Raw genomic sequence first — 15,494 nt, 5'->3', positions numbered from 1 at the left:
GTCCTTGGCTCCAAGGGATCTGCAACTCCCTAGTGGAGAGGTTGGAGTCTAGTAGGGCATTGTGACATCATTGATCACATGACCCATGTTCACACCAAATCAGATCACGTTAATTCTTCTGTTCAAAATCCTCCAGACTTCTGGCCAAGATGGAGGCACACTGTGCCTCCTCGCATAACCAAGATAGGGATGACAACAACAATTTAGAAACAGAATAACAACCAGAACTGATAGAAAATTGTACTGTATGGAAGTTGGACAACTATGGAGTTAAAATAGACACATTCATCCAGACCGGTAGGAGGGGCAGAGTCGGGCAGCTGGGCTTGGGTCACCGCACAGAGGGTAGAGAGCATGGGGACCGGGCACATAAGGCATCTGGGGCATGCAAGACCGCAGCAGGCGGACCCTGGGCGTGCCAGCGGCAGCTGACAGACCCCGGCCGAGGGGTGGCAACCGGCAGACCCAGTGAGGCAGCGATTGTGAAGCAAGGCACTGCATGCAACCCAGGATCCCAGCGCCAGGAAATAGAGCCTTGGGGCACTGATTGAAAACACCTGTGGGGGTTGAGGTGCAGGGAGAGACTCCCAGCCTCACAGGAGAGGTCGTTGGAAAGTCCTACAGGGTGCACAAGCCCACTGACATGGGAATTGGCACCAGAGGGGCCCAGTTTGCTCGGGGGAAGCAATGGAAGGGACTGAGGTCCAACGAAGAGCGGAGCAAAGGCCATTGTTCTCTCTCGGGTCCTGCCCTCTCATACAGCGTCACAACCCAGTGACTGGGGTGCCCCGCCCTGGTGACCACCTAAGGTTCTGTCCCTCATACATAACAGGCGCAACAAAGACAAAAAAAAAAAAAAAAAGATGGCTCAAACAGAAGAACAAATGAAAGCCCCAGAACTTTTAAGCAACCGAGAGATAGCCAACGTACCAGATGCACAGTTCAAAGCACTGGTGATTAGGATGTTCACAGAATTGGTTGATTTTGGTCACAAATTAGATGAAAAAATGAAGGCTACAATAAGTGAAATGAAGAAAAATGCACAGGGAACCAATAGTGATGGAATGAAAGCTGGGTCTCACATCAATGGAGTGGACCAGAAGGAAGAAAAAAACATACAATCAGAAAAGAATGAAGAAATATAAGAATTTAAAAAAATGACATCTTGAAACATTCCAACATTCAAATTATAGGGGTACCAGAAGGGGAAGAGGAAGAGCAACAAGTGGAAAACTTATTTGAACAAATAATAAAGGAGAACTTCCCCATTCTGGCAAAGGATATAGACTTCCAGGAAGTCCAGGAAGCTCAGAGAGTCCCAAAGAAGTTGGACCCAAGGAGGAACACACCAAGGCACATCATAATTACATTAGCCAAGGTAAAAATAAAGGAGAGAATCCTAGAAGCAGCAAGAGATAAGGAGACAATCACCTACAAAGGAATTCCCATCAGACTGTCTGCTGATTTCTCCAAAGAGACCTTACAGGCAAGAAGGGGATGGAAAGAAGTGTTCCAAATCATGAAAGGCAAGGACCTATATCCCAGATTGCTCTATCCAGCAAAGGTTTCATTTAGAATGGAAGGGCAGATAAAGTGCTTCTCAGATAAGGTCAAGTTAAAGGAGTTCATCATCACCAAGCCCCTATTTTATGAAATGTTAAAGGGACTTATCTAAGAAAAAGAAGATAAAAAACATGTATAGTAAAACTACAGAAAACTCAATTATTAACAACCACACCTAAAAATAAAAACCAAAAGAAACCAAGCAAACAACTAGAACAGGAACAGAACCACAGAAATGGAGATCACATGGAGGGTTAGCAACAGGGGAGTGGGAGGAGGAGAGAGGGGGAAAAGGTACAGAGTATAAGTAGCATAGAATGTAGGTTGAAAATAGACAGGGAGAGGGCAAGAATAGTATGGAAAATGTAGAAGCTAAAGAAGTTAAGACACATGGACATGAACTAAAGGGGGGGAATGTGGGTGGGAGGGTGTGTATAGGGTGGAGGGGAATAAAGGGAGAGTTATGGGACAACTGTAATAGCATAATCAATAAAATATATTGTTTAAAACAACCCTCCAATAGCTTCCTCTTTCCAAGTAAAAGCCTAACAAAGAAAAAAGCAGCCCCTGACATTGGAACTGGTCTGACCCAGCCAGGTCTCAGTGTTGTTGGCTGACCTGGCACTCACAACTAGGCTACACGATTCTCCTGTGGGTGTAACAATCTCACTGAAAACCAATATCAGATGGGTCGTTCAGACCATGATAAAATGAGATAAAACAAGTTCACTTTATAATTTTGTCTAAGCAGGCAAAAATAAGGTCACTGTACAGATCATAAAATAGCAAACATCCTCTTTTCTCTGCTAATGTGCATGACTGCTTCTTCTTTACTAATCACCACTCTGACATCACTCTAGTTTGCCCTTCTTATAGCTGTAGAGATACCCAATCATAGAATTATCCTTTCTGACAGCACCCAACCCAGAGGGAAGCTTTGCTTCCTTAAATCCTCCCCCAAGTCACCCAAAGCCCAAATCCTGTTATAATAGGTTCAACACTCTTACTGAGCTATCTCAATGCTTGTCTACAGTATCTATTCCCTCCCTACAAGGAGTAGTCATCTCAGCTTGTTCAAGTGTGAGTGTGTGTCTGCTGGTCTCTGGCTGAAGGGCATAGACAAGCCAGTCACAACTGTCTATGCACACAGTGGTTCTCAGACTTTATCACACATTAGATTTGCCCAGGCTTCTTAAAACAGAGTGCTAGACCCTACCCCCAGAGTTTGTTTTTGTACATCTGAGGTGGGGTCTCAGAATCTGTATTTTTTAACAAGTTCCAGGTGCTGCTGAGGCTGTAAGTCTGGGGACTGCAGTGGAAGAATCACTGCCTTAAACCATCTGTAGCTCCCTCTTATTTCCTGATTTAGGCTTCTTCTGCTTCCTTACCTCTTACTTCATTCTATTCCAGCTACACTGGCCTCGCAGTTTCAAACATCCCTACGCTCATGCCTGTCTTAGGACTTAGGAATTTGCCTGGAATGTCCTCTATGTACAAGAAATGCTTACTGTTTCACCTCAAGGGAATCTACCCTGATCTCCTTACCCTGTCTTTAAAAAATCTATTCCCATAACACTTAATTACCTTCTAACATGGAGTCTAATTTACTGATTTATTATACTTATTGTTTTCTCTCTTCTTACTAATGAAAGAATGACAGCCTTAGGACAGCTGACATTTTTGCTTATTTTGTTCACTTCTGTATCATCAGACCTAGAAAAATATCTAGCAACGTGTCAATGTTCAACATAAGTTTGCTAAATGAATAAACGCTCCGTCCAGCCTTTCACTTTCTTCTCCTAATTGAGCCAGACTAACAGATCCTGACTTTGGGTCTTCCTAATGATACAGTCACCCTACCACCTCCCCATCCTCCTGACAGTTAAAGTATCCAGCTCCTGCGAGTTTTTAGGCCCAATGGTTCAAGTCAAGAATACAAAGCAGGTAACTCACAAGTCAAGGAGACCAAATAAAGCCACCATATTGCATATCTTCACCTGCCTTCTCTAAATGACCATATCCACCAATCTACCGCCTCTCGTTTTCAGAGTCTTTTTCTCACTTGGCTTTTTACCCTCTCTACCACCAACAAGCTTGTGACACTACCTCCCATCTTAAAGAAAAAAAAAAAAGCAATCCCTCTCCCGATGCTGCATCATCCTCCCAACGCTGTCCCTATCTCCCATTTCTCCGACAATCCTCTTGCCGGCTCGGTTTTCCTTTTCTGGCTCCCTGAAATTTTGGGTTTGAAGTTTCATTACCTCTTTCTTCCTAAATCCAACTACAATATTCGGTCTTGATCCTTCTTGATACTCTGCTGAACGTAACACATCCTTCTTGAAACTCTCTTCCAGAACAGTGCGAGGTGCTTCCACCTCCTTTACTGCTTCTCTTCAGGTCCTTTCAATTCCCCTCTCCACAGATGTCTCCCAAGTTTCTTTCCAGCAAGCTGGAGCGTAGTTCCCTACGCGCTAGCGCGTTTCTGATGGTGCTCTGGGTTCACGCTGCCTGCAGAGAGCCGCCGCTGAGTCTGGGGAGTTGAACCCGAGTTGACACAGGAGTCTGAGAAAGGGCGGAGCCTGGAAGCTCTCGGGAGGTTTGGTCCTCAGCGGCCGCCGTCTAGGAGCCGGTGTGAGAGAAGGTCTAGGAGCTGGGGTCGTGGAACCTGACGCTCGAACCCCACCCCGCTGGAGATGGAATTCGACTGCGAAGGTCTGAGACGGCTGCTTTGCAAGGTGCGGCAGCCCGCCAAGTCGGGTCTGGGGACCCGGGGTCTCCGGAGCGTGGCCACCTAGTCGGGCTGCCTCCTCGGGGCGTATTCCCATTTGGAGCGAAGGGGTGTTGGCCTGAAGGTGGCTGCAGATAAGCGCTCTGGGGAAGCCACTGGCCTCTCTCTCTCGAGTTCGGGGCTCTGGCTCCACTCGAAACTCCGAGGTCCCCCAACCACTAGTAACTCCGAGGTCCAGTCTCCACCCGGTGTGAGAACTTCCTTTGCCTCCAGCTTCTCTTGGTCTCCAATAGTTCCCAGCACTCCCCGTCCCTTTAACCACTCCCTTTTCTCTCTGCTAAAATGGCCTGCCCCATTTTTTTTTCACTTGCAGTGCTCAGCCTGTGTATGATCTCAACTCAGATGTCACTCCCTAGAAGATAGAATCACTCACTCTCATCCCTCTCCTTGCTTTCAGAAATATCGATTGTCACATTATGGAGTAATTATTGATTTACTCATTATTACCTTACTCATGCTTCTGAGCTAGTTGGCGCCCAACACGGTGCTTCACCTAGCTCTAGGCCTGTCAAAAAGGGAGGTGCTAAATAACTGCAATGAATGAGAAGACCTGAGAGATGAAGGCAGGGCTTGAAAGAGGTCCACATAATGTTGAACGGTTAAGTGGGAGGGCTGACCCAGAAGTCTGACCTATGTTTCTGGGGCTTGACTATCGCCAGTTTCCGGGTCAGTCCTGGCTCTCTGATTCCACACCAGTGTATTGTCTGAGGCATCCACCCTTTTCACCAGTTTTCTAGTTAAGTGATTCTTATGTTTCTTAAGACTTCCCTCATGTGAAAACCATCCCTTTGTGCCTTTTTGTTGTTGTTGTTGTTGGATTTGCCGGTGTCTTTATTAGTTGGGGCAGGTTGTACTCCTGTGCGAGATTTTAAGCCTTGTGAATGAAATTGTTTTTATATATATATATATATATATATATATATATATATATATATGCGATTTGAATGATTTTATCTACTGCAAAAGGTATAGATCTTGTAAAAATGGCAGTCATCATGCTTAGAGTTACACGCTTTCTATTTTCTCTTCAAACATGAAATTAAAAAAAAACAACACTCTACCAAGTTTTTAAATGAGAGAACACAACGTATTGTCCAGTATTGGCAAGAATTGTTCAGATTGATGGTAGAAAAATAACTGAATTTTGGTGGACCTGGAATGAAGGAAAAAGACAAAAGAGTGATTTTTCTCAAAGGTGGGAATAGACTTATAGAGGTATTCTTTTTTTTTTATCATCAGTGTCTGGCATGTAGGCACTTAATATTTGCTGGATGTGTAAATTAAAGAAACCAGTTAGAAACAAATCAGTCTTGCCAATATTTCTGAAGTTCCTTAGCCCTTGTACTAGGCAAATAATATAGTAATTTAATATCTAGAAACAACTGTAGTGCCGAAAAATCTATGTACAATACATTAAAATCAAGCAACTGTATGGAGAATGTGAAAATTTTTACTGAAAACAAATAAAACATATTAAATATTTCAACCTAAGTAAGTATTCCAACTTCATGTATACGAAGAAGTCAGTTTTCTCCAAATTGACCTTTAGAGTCAATATAATTCCAATAAAAATTCTAAGAGGTTATTTTGGGAACTTTTCAAGCTGGTTCTAAAATTCATTTGGAAGAATAGAAGGCCAAAATTCTTGACATTCTTATAGAAGAGTAGGTGTGGGAACTTGCTCTACCAGATGCCAAGACTGGTAATTAAGATTTAGTGTGCTGTTGGTGTAGGACAGATAAGTGAACCAGTGAAACAAGAGAGAAGACTTAGAACCATATCCACACATATTTGGAACTGCAATACGAAACACAAGACGTGCTGCAGATAACTACAGCAAGGAGGATACAGAGACAAATAATTATTCATATGGGAAAAAATAAAAGTAGATTCTGATGTTTTACCAAGCTTAAAAATTTTCTTGTATTAAAGATTTAAATTATAAATGACAAGCTTTAAAACATATAGAGGTAAATGTAGGGAAGAATCTGTGAATTCAGAGTATACAGACATTTTAAAAAATAAGACATAAAATACTCAGAGTGATAAATTTGACTGCATTCAAATTAAGAACTTCTAGATATCAAAAGACAGCATGAAGAGAGTGAAGGGTCAAAATACAACCTTAGGGAAGAATTTTGTAATATATAACTGACAAAGTATTGATATCCAGAATATATAAACCAGCATGCTTACAATTCAATAAAATGAATAGAAAATTAGACAGAAGCCATGAATAACCATTTTTTTTTAATTAAAAAAACAGGGAAATGAATGTTTGTTCAATCTGTTGGAACCTGGAGAAGCAAATTAAGGCCATGGTAAAACACCATTTTCCCTTACTAGGCTGGCACAAATTAAGATAATTTCAAATGATTTGGAGGATGTGGATGAATTGGAATTTTCAGCACTGCTGGTGGTTAAATGGTTATTTAACCATTTTAGGATAGTTTGGCCCTATTTTATTGATTTGATCATGCGTGTTTTATGTCCCATTTACCTCTGGGTAGATACCAGAGAGAATTCAGAATACATGAAGCAAGAGATATTTGTAGAAGTTATTTATAGCTAAAAATTAGAAACACCCCAATTGTGCAGTGACAGAAAGGAAGGATAATTTGTTGAATATTCACACATGGAAAACATGTGTATATACAACATTCACACACGCGGCAGTGGAAATGAATGAGCTACCATGGGCAACAATGCCAATGAATCTTAGAATATTATTTTGAGTGAAAAAAATCAGGTTATATACAAATTATATTTTGATAAACTCAAGAAACAAAACTAAACAAAAATTAAACAACGAACTATGTTGCTTAGGGTTCTGTAGGTGATAAAACTGCGGAGGGCAAAAGCCAAGGGGTGTGAACACACGATTCAGTTCAAGGGAGGCGGCGGGAAGGGGCCGAAGAGGAGCGCTGAGACGGCTGCAACTTCAACGGAAAGGTCTGGGCGGTGCCATGCCGTAGCCTCTAGCCGCTGCGGCTACTGAATCCTTAAAATTAGATAAAATTAAAAATTTAGTTTGAGTCACACGTGCCACATTTCAAGAGTCAGTAGCCACTTGTGCAGGTGGCTGTTGTATTGGACAGCACACAGAGATCTTTTCCATTATGGCAGCAACTTTCGTTAGTGCTGTTCTAGATTATCTGCGGGTGGGTCGGTGCGTGGGTGTTTATTATTCTTCAAATGTGTGTGTGTGTCAGTATGTGTATATTTGTATATACTATTTAGTTTGTATTAAATATTAAGTTTTAAAAAATTATCTGATTCCTGGACTTCCGGCCAAGATGGAGGCATAGGTAGACATACAGTGTCTCCTTGTACAACCAAAAGAAGGACAACAACAAATTTAAAAACAAAAACCCCCCAGAACTGACAGCAAATCAAACTGTATGGAAGCCAGACAACCAAGGATTTAAAGAAGAAATATTCATCCAGACCTGTAGGACAGGTGGAGAGGACTCTAGGCCAGGTGGTAGCTGAAGGACCGGGGTGGAAGAGGTAACAGCTGGTGGAGCAGGCGGTCCCACATTTGCATGCAGGTAAACCAGGAGGAACAACTGGGAATGAGACAGGCCGCGCAACCCAGGGTTTCAGTACCGGGAAATAAAGCCTCAAAGCTTCTGACTGAAAACACCTGTGGGGGTTGAGGTTGCAGGGGGAGAAACCCCCAGCCTCACAGGAGAGTTCTTTGGAGAGACACACCCACCCAGAAATCAGCACCGGAAGAGCTCAGTTTGCTTGTGGGGAGCAGGGGAAGTGGCTGACATCGGGCAGAGAGCCGAGCAAGCGCAATTGTTCCCTCTCAGACCCCTCCCCACATACAGTGTCACAATGTTGCGATGTGGGTTGCCCCACCCTGGGGAAACCTAAGGCTTCACCCCTTACTACACAACAGGCACGCTGAGACAAGAAATGGCCCAAATGAAAGAAAAGATCAAAGCTCCAGAAAAAATGCAACTAGGTGACGAAGAGATAGCCAACCTATCAGATGCACAGTTCAAGACACTGGTAATCAGGATGCACACAGACTTAGCTGAATATGGTCACAAATTAGATGAAAAAAATGAAGGCTATGCTAAGTGAAATAAAGAAAATGTATAGGGAACCAACAGTGACGGGAAGAAAACTGGGACTCATATCAACGGTATAGACCAGAAGGAAGAAAGAAATATTCAACCAGAACAGAATGAGGAAACAAGAATTCAAAAAAAATGAGGAGAGGCTTAGGAACCTCCAGGGCATCTTGAAACGTTCCAACATCCAAATTATAGGCATACCAGAAGGAGAAGAGGAAGAGCAACAAGTCAAAAACTTATTTGATCAAATAATGAAGGAGAACTTCCCCAATCTGGCAAAGGAAATAGACTTCCAGGAAGTCCAGGAAGCTCAGAGAGTCCCAAAGAAGTTGGACCCAAGGAGGAACACACCAAGGCACATCATAATTACGTTAGCTAATGTAATTAGTTTAGAAGATTAAAGGTAAGGAGAGAATTTTAAAAGCAGCAAGAGAAAAGGAAACAGTAACCCCCAAAGGAGTGCCCATAAGACTGTCAGCTGATTTCTCAAAGGAACCTTGCAGGCAAGAAGGGACTGGAAAGAAGTATTCAAAGTCATGAAAGGCAACGACCTGCATCCAAGATTACTCTATCCAGCAAAGCTTTCATTTAGAATGGAAGGGCAGATAAAGTGCTTCTCAGATAAGGTCAAGTTCAAGGAGTTCATCATCACGAAACCCTTATATGAAATGTTAAAAGGACTTATCTAAAAAACAAGATAAAAAATATGTATAGTAAAATGACAGCAAACTCACAATCATTAACAACCAAACCTAAAACAAAAAGAAACTAAGCAAACAACTGGAACAGGAACAGAACCACAGAAATGGAGATCACATGGAGGGTTATCAGTGGTGGGGTGGGATGGGAAGAGAGAGGGAAAAGGTACAGAGAATAAGTAGCATAAATGGTAGGTAGAAAATAGACAGGGAGAGGTTAAGAATAGTATGGGAAATGTAGAGGCCAAAGAACTTACATATGACCCATGAACATGAACTAAAGAGAATACAGGTGGGAGAGGGTGTGCAAGGTAGAGGGAAATAAAGGGAAAATGGAACAACTGTAATAGCATAATCAATAAAATATATTTTAAAAGTTTATCTGGTTCCCTAATTCCTATTTTCTGCTCCCCTGGCTGTTACCTTGGACAAGTAACCTAGATTTGCTCGCTCATAATATGGTAAGATTGGGCTTGATCTGGAAGATTACTTTCTGCTAAATATTTTTTATGAAATGATGCCACAAAGTATTCCTCAATGTTCCCTGTATTTGAACAAGGTCATAAGAGTATTCTTGATACTCATAAATATCAGATTACTAAATAAACATACTGTAGTATATCAGATACAGTAAAGATTTTAGTAATATCAATTTTTCAGTCTTATTAATTTTTATGACAATGTAATTGCTTTAGTTTTAGAATCTTGTGGGCCATTTCGTCTCTTTAGTGACAATGCCTGCAGTTTTTAAGTGTATGACATTATCTGAGGCACATTTCCTTAGAGAATATTATATAGATTTCTCTTAGGTGATACAGGAGGAATAATGGAATATGTCTTAATATTACACTAAGAAGCTATCTCTGTTTCATATAGTAAAAATGACCTGAATATTTTTTAAGGACATAAAATAGACCTTTTCTTCTGTGGATGTCAAAAAGACAAATTACATATTTAACTTGTCATAGTGACTTGGGTTTTCAAGTCTTAAAGAAGAGCTTTTGCCCTCTTTGGCCAAACTTTTATAGCAGTTTTATAATTCATTCAATACTGGTGTATAGTTATCTCTTTAGCTATTTTTTAAAAGATTTTGTTTGTTTGTTTGTTTGTTTAGAGAGAGGGGAAGGGAGGGAGAAAGAGAGGGAGAGAAACATCAGTGTGTGGTTGCCTCTTGCATACCCCCTACTGGGGACCTGGCCAACAACCCAGGCAGGTGCCCTAGACTGGGAATCAAACCAGCAACCCTTTGGTTCGAAGATCAGCACTCAATCCACTGGGCCACAGCAGCCAGGGCTCTTTAGCTATTAATAACATTTTCACCAGATGTTGAAGACGTAGAAAACAGCTTATAATATTAAGTAGAAAACAAAACAAAAATTGCTTTTTAAAAAAATAAATGTACATTCCAGGTGACAACAAAGCAGCCTTTTGTACATCTGTGTAGTATTTGGAGTTGGGATAATTTCATTCACCTTGTTTATCCTGAATCAGGGACACTGAATCCAGGGCTCATTTCACTCTGCTGTAGTTAATACTAATCAGTTCTTAGTTTTGACGCTCAGTCCTGTGGATCACAATTGCCTTCTCTATCCACTGTACTCATGCCAACCTGCCTCTTTGTTAACTCCCATCAATCAGCCTACCTTTATTAAAGGTATACCCTGTGCTACCATGCTGTGGGGAGATACAGAGATGAAGAGATGATTTCTGTCCTCAAATGGTTAATAATCATAGGCTTTTCCTTGTGCCAAATTCTTTCCCATCTTAAAGTGACCTTACAGGAAGAGAAGTATCTTCCCTGTAATTTTCTGTAGCATTCTAGACTCGAAGGTGAATTGTAGATAGCTTTCCCCAGAGGCCTTCTTGTAACTTAGATATGCTTTCTGTTGTGGCATCGTTTCTGATATGTATACTTCTTTGTATACATATTTTGTTTAATACCTCACTTTTACATATGTTAATCATGAGGAGCTCTCTCTCTTTTGCAGATAAAAAAAATCTGAGGCTCAGAGAGAGGAAACAAGATCTGTTAGCAGTCATTCCCCATTCTCTCCCAGTCTCTGCCAGCCCTGAGCACCCACTAATGTACTCTCTGTTTCTATGGATTTGCCTGTTCGGGGTATTTCATGTAAACCATACAACGTGCGGCCTTTTGTGTCTGGTTTCTTTTACTTAGCGTGTTTTTAAGGTCCATCCATGGGGTAGTATGTATCAATCAGTTCTTTATTTTTATGACTAAATATTCCATTTTATGGATATATCACATTTTATCCATTCATCAGTTGCTAGGCATTTGGATTATTTTCACTTTTTGGCTGTATGAATAATGCTACTATGAACAGTTGTACACAAGTCTTCGTGTGGGCTTCGTGTTTTCATTTTTCTTGGGTATATACCTCGGAGTGAAGTTGCTGGGGTGAATAGTAACTCTGTGTTTAATCTTTTCAGTAAATGCAGACTGTTTTCCAAAGCAGCTGCACCGTTTTACCACAGGCAGTGGTGTATGTATGTGAGGGTTCTGGTTTCTCCTCATCCTCTCCCACACTTGTTATTGTCTGTCTTTTTAAAAGTATAGCCTGTATTTTTATTATAGTATGACTCTTCCAATTTTTGTCATTTTTAAAGATTATTTTGGCTGTTTTGGGTGCCTTGAGTTTCTATATGAATTTAAGAACAGTTTTTAAAATTTTTGCAAACAAATAAAAAATGCCAGCTGGGGTTTTGATAAGGATTGTCGATTATTAAATCTGTTAGGGAACATTGTCATCTTAATATTAAGTCTTCTGATCAATTAACAAGGGATATCTTTATGTATACCTACTTTAATTTCTTTCAACAATGTTTTTTAAGTTCTTAGAGTCTTAAATTTTGCATCTTTTAAACTTTGTTCTGAAGTACTTTATTCTTTTTGATGCCATTATAAATGTAATTGTTTTCTCAAATTCATTTTTGGAATGGCAATAGACTCTTAACATACTTTTTTTTGGCTTTTATTTAATCCTCAGTACAAGTCTACGAGGTGGGTATTCTCTTTGCAGAGGAGAAAATCAGTCCAGAGAAATTAAATGACTTAGCCCTGGCTGGTGTGGCTCAGTGGATTGAGTGCTGCTGACCTGCCAACCAAAAGTTGTTGGTTGGATTCCCAGTCAGGGCACACGCCTGGGTTGCGGGCCAGGTCCCCAGTAGGGGACTTGTGAGAGGCAACCACATTTTCATGTTTCTCTCCCTTTCTTTCTTCTTCCTTTCTCCTCTCTCTAAAAAATAAATAAATAAAGTCTTTTAAAAAAATTTAAAAAAAGAAATTAAATGATTTTGCCCACGGAGCAACCAAGGTAGTGTTCCTGGGAGTGCATCTGGATGATGAGGAGACACTTCCCTCAGCCTGACTGCAAACCCTTGCGTGCTTTCTGTTTGCCCTCTGAAACCCAAGGTGCAGAACCAGGAGGATTGGAAGGGAAATTCATGGTGTCTCAAGTGAGTGAATGAGGTATTCAAGAATCAGAGTTGGATCTTGAACAATGGAGACAGGAGTGATAGATACAGACTGCGTTACTTCTTAAGCCTTCAGGAAGTATTGGGAGGCAGTGTGGAGACCGTATGATTGAAGGCCCAGGTCCTAGGTTTGAGTCTGGTCTCCCTGCTTAGCTTGCTGTCCTCGAGCATTCATTTTCATCTTCATGGGGTTGCTGTTAAAATGAGTAAGTCAAATACAATTTATGTTCATAAAATTCAGAGCCTACTACATAGTAAGTGTTAAGTTAAATGTTAATTGTAATTGTTCTCTTGCCTGTAGATTTATTCTTATTCCATCTTCATTTTTCTCTTTTCAGTACAAGTTCAGGGATCTAACTGTGGAAGAACTAAAGAATGTAAATATGTTTTTCCCACATTTCAGATATTCCATGGACACCTATGGTAAGAATCATATTCTCTAGTTTTTGCTACATTATGTAAACTGTTAATCATTTGTTTCTAGAGAGCTACAAAATTATAGTTTCTCATTTCTCTGTTTTAGCCCCTGATTTTGAACTACACTTTGTGACCTGTGATCTCTGAGGCAATTTAAGTTAATACAATTTACCTTGTATTAATTTTCTGTTGCTACCATGACAAATTAGCACAAATTCCATGGCTTAAAACAACACATATTTACTGTCTTACAATTCTGCAGGCCAGAAATCCAGCACAGGTCTCAGTAGGGTAGAAGTTTGGGCTACAAGTCCAGGTGCTGGCAGGTCTCCGTCCCTTTCTGAAGGCTCTGGGGGCGAGCCCATCTCCTCGCCTTTGTCACTTTCTAAAGGTCCCCCCGTTCTTTGGCCCCAGATCTCCTTTGTCTTCACAGCAAGCAGTGTTGCATCTCTCCGGCTCTCCTCCTGTGGCCAAATCTCCCTCTCTCCACAGCTAGAAACGTCCTCTGCTGTGAAGGACCCATGTGGTTAGGTTAGTCCTACTCCTATAATAGACGACAGTTTCCCATCTCAAGGCAAACATCTGTACTTCTGTACCATCTCGGACCTGAGTTTTCTGTCAGCTTGGTTTCCTCGTTTCTCTTCCTGATGGATCAGCAAATCTACTTGGAATTTTTTTCTTCCACTAAATAGTATAGTTACTGAGGTTCTAAAAGGAACACAATTTCAAGGCAGTGTGATAGTTTGAGGCCAAAGGTAGTCTTTCCTGCGTTCTGTTCAGAGTTTAGGGCATTAGCTCTTGCCCAATGTGTCTCAGTTATTGGTGGGCAAGTTGAATTTCAGGGATGTGAAGATTGAGTAAAGATTAAGAATAATGGAGTTAGAGAAACCAAAGAAGATCATTATTGATCTTTTAAAAGGTCACTTTAAAAAATAGATTGAGCGCGGGCTGGGAACCAAAGTGTCCCAGGTTTGATTCCCAGCTAGGGTACATTCCTGGGTTGCAGGCCATAACCCCCAGCAACCGCACATTGATGTTTCTCTCTCTCTCTCTCTCTCTCTTCCCTCCCTAAAAATAAATAAATAAACTCTTTAAAAAAAAATAAATAAAGCTAACATTTTTTTCTGATGATAAAAGTTATAATCTGATTTCTGAACATGATTGTAACTGAGTTGTTACATGTGACAATTATTTGATAATGTCCCCACATTTTATAATCCTTTAGTTTTTTTCACATTATCTCATTAGATCTTTGCAACAACCTAATTATGCAGTATTACTCTTTTTATTTTATGGATGATCAAACTGAAGGTCAAAGAGATTAAAGTAACCAAAAGTCACACGCCTCTGAGTGGGGAAGGTGGACCTAGAACTTGGGATTTCAGTATCAAAGTCCTGTGTTTTTTCACCTACTCTCTCTGCCTTCTAAGAAAAAAACATTCAGTAATTCCCTTTGTCAGCCTCTTCACTGATTCCCAGATTGTGGTATTTAGAAATTTTGTGCATCTGTATATGCATATGTGCGAATGTATGTTACCTGCTGTTGCGTCAGCTTTGACTCCCGGTGACCCGACTGGAATGCACTTCCTACTTCTGATAGCACGTTTTGAGGCTTTTTTTTTTTCTTTCAGTTTTCAAAGATGATTCCCAGAAAGACTTGCTGAATTTCACTGGTACTATTCCTGTGATATATCAGGGTAAGTGTGGAAGTTGAAAAATTGTGGGAATTTTCTAAAAGAACAGTTTAGTAAGAACTTATATTTGATTCTCAAAGTGTTTTGACATGTATATGGTCTATACGGAGCCTTACTGAATGTAGCAGACAACTGTCTCAGTCAAGGAAAGTCTAGATTAATATCAACAAATTCAATTCAATTCAATAAATATTTATTAAATGTCAACTATGTGCCTACTACTCTACTCGGTGCCGGGGTTCAGAGGAGAGCAAGACAGACGTAGGCCTGCTCTGGTGGAGAATTGTCTCTGTTTTCTATCACAGACTGCAGGAATCCCCACCTTTGTCTTCATCACCTCAGTAGAGGGTGCCCCCTCCTTCCCCTCTATCTGATGTAGCGTCATCCCCACTCTACAGATGGAACTAAGTCTAAGCCTGGTCAGGTGATTTACCTAAGACTGCACATCTGGTATCAGGCCAGAACTACAAACTCCCAGTAGGAAAAATTAAAACATAAGGGTCAATAAAGCTCAAAGAAAGCAACACATTTTCAGTGACCTGACAGGTTAAAACAGCTAAATGTTTTCCCAAAAAGAAAAAAAATAAATCACTGAGTCCCTCTACCAGGGGTGTCAAACTCATTTTCACTGGGGGCCACATCAGCCCCTTGGTTGCCTTCAAAGGGCCAAATGTAATTTCAGCTCCTTAACAGTTAAGGAGTAGTTACATTTATACAGTCCTAAAATTATTTCAGCCCTTTGAAGGCAACTACA

At 40.8% G+C, this 15,494-nt stretch overlaps 1 protein-coding gene across 7 annotated transcripts in view; it reads left to right on the top strand.

Annotated features, from left to right (window-relative positions):
• The first annotated feature begins 4,155 nt into the window (after window positions 1-4,155).
• UEVLD (UEV and lactate/malate dehyrogenase domains) overlaps window positions 4,156-15,494 on the top strand; it is a 46,476-nt gene continuing 35,137 nt past the window's right edge. For 3 of the 7 annotated variants that reach the window (XM_045825659.1, XM_045825658.1, XM_045825660.1), the window contains exons 1-3: window positions 4,156-4,298; window positions 12,968-13,052; window positions 14,678-14,743. In XM_045825659.1, the coding sequence (XP_045681615.1) occupies window positions 4,257-4,298; window positions 12,968-13,052; window positions 14,678-14,743 (193 nt within the window). In that variant the 5' untranslated portion in view covers window positions 4,156-4,256. Of the gene's footprint in view, window positions 4,299-12,967; window positions 13,053-14,677; window positions 14,744-15,494 lie in introns of those variants that run through there. The other 4 variants (XM_045825662.1, XM_045825661.1, XM_045825665.1 and 1 more) reach the window with 3 other exon arrangements.

This window comes from Phyllostomus hastatus, unplaced genomic scaffold (assembly GCF_019186645.2).
Source record: "Phyllostomus hastatus isolate PE091 unplaced genomic scaffold, TTU_PhHast_1.1 phas_scaffold_585, whole genome shotgun sequence".
Classification (NCBI taxonomy): Eukaryota; Metazoa; Chordata; class Mammalia; order Chiroptera; family Phyllostomidae; genus Phyllostomus; species Phyllostomus hastatus.
This window is presented reverse-complemented; position numbering and strand designations above follow the sequence as displayed.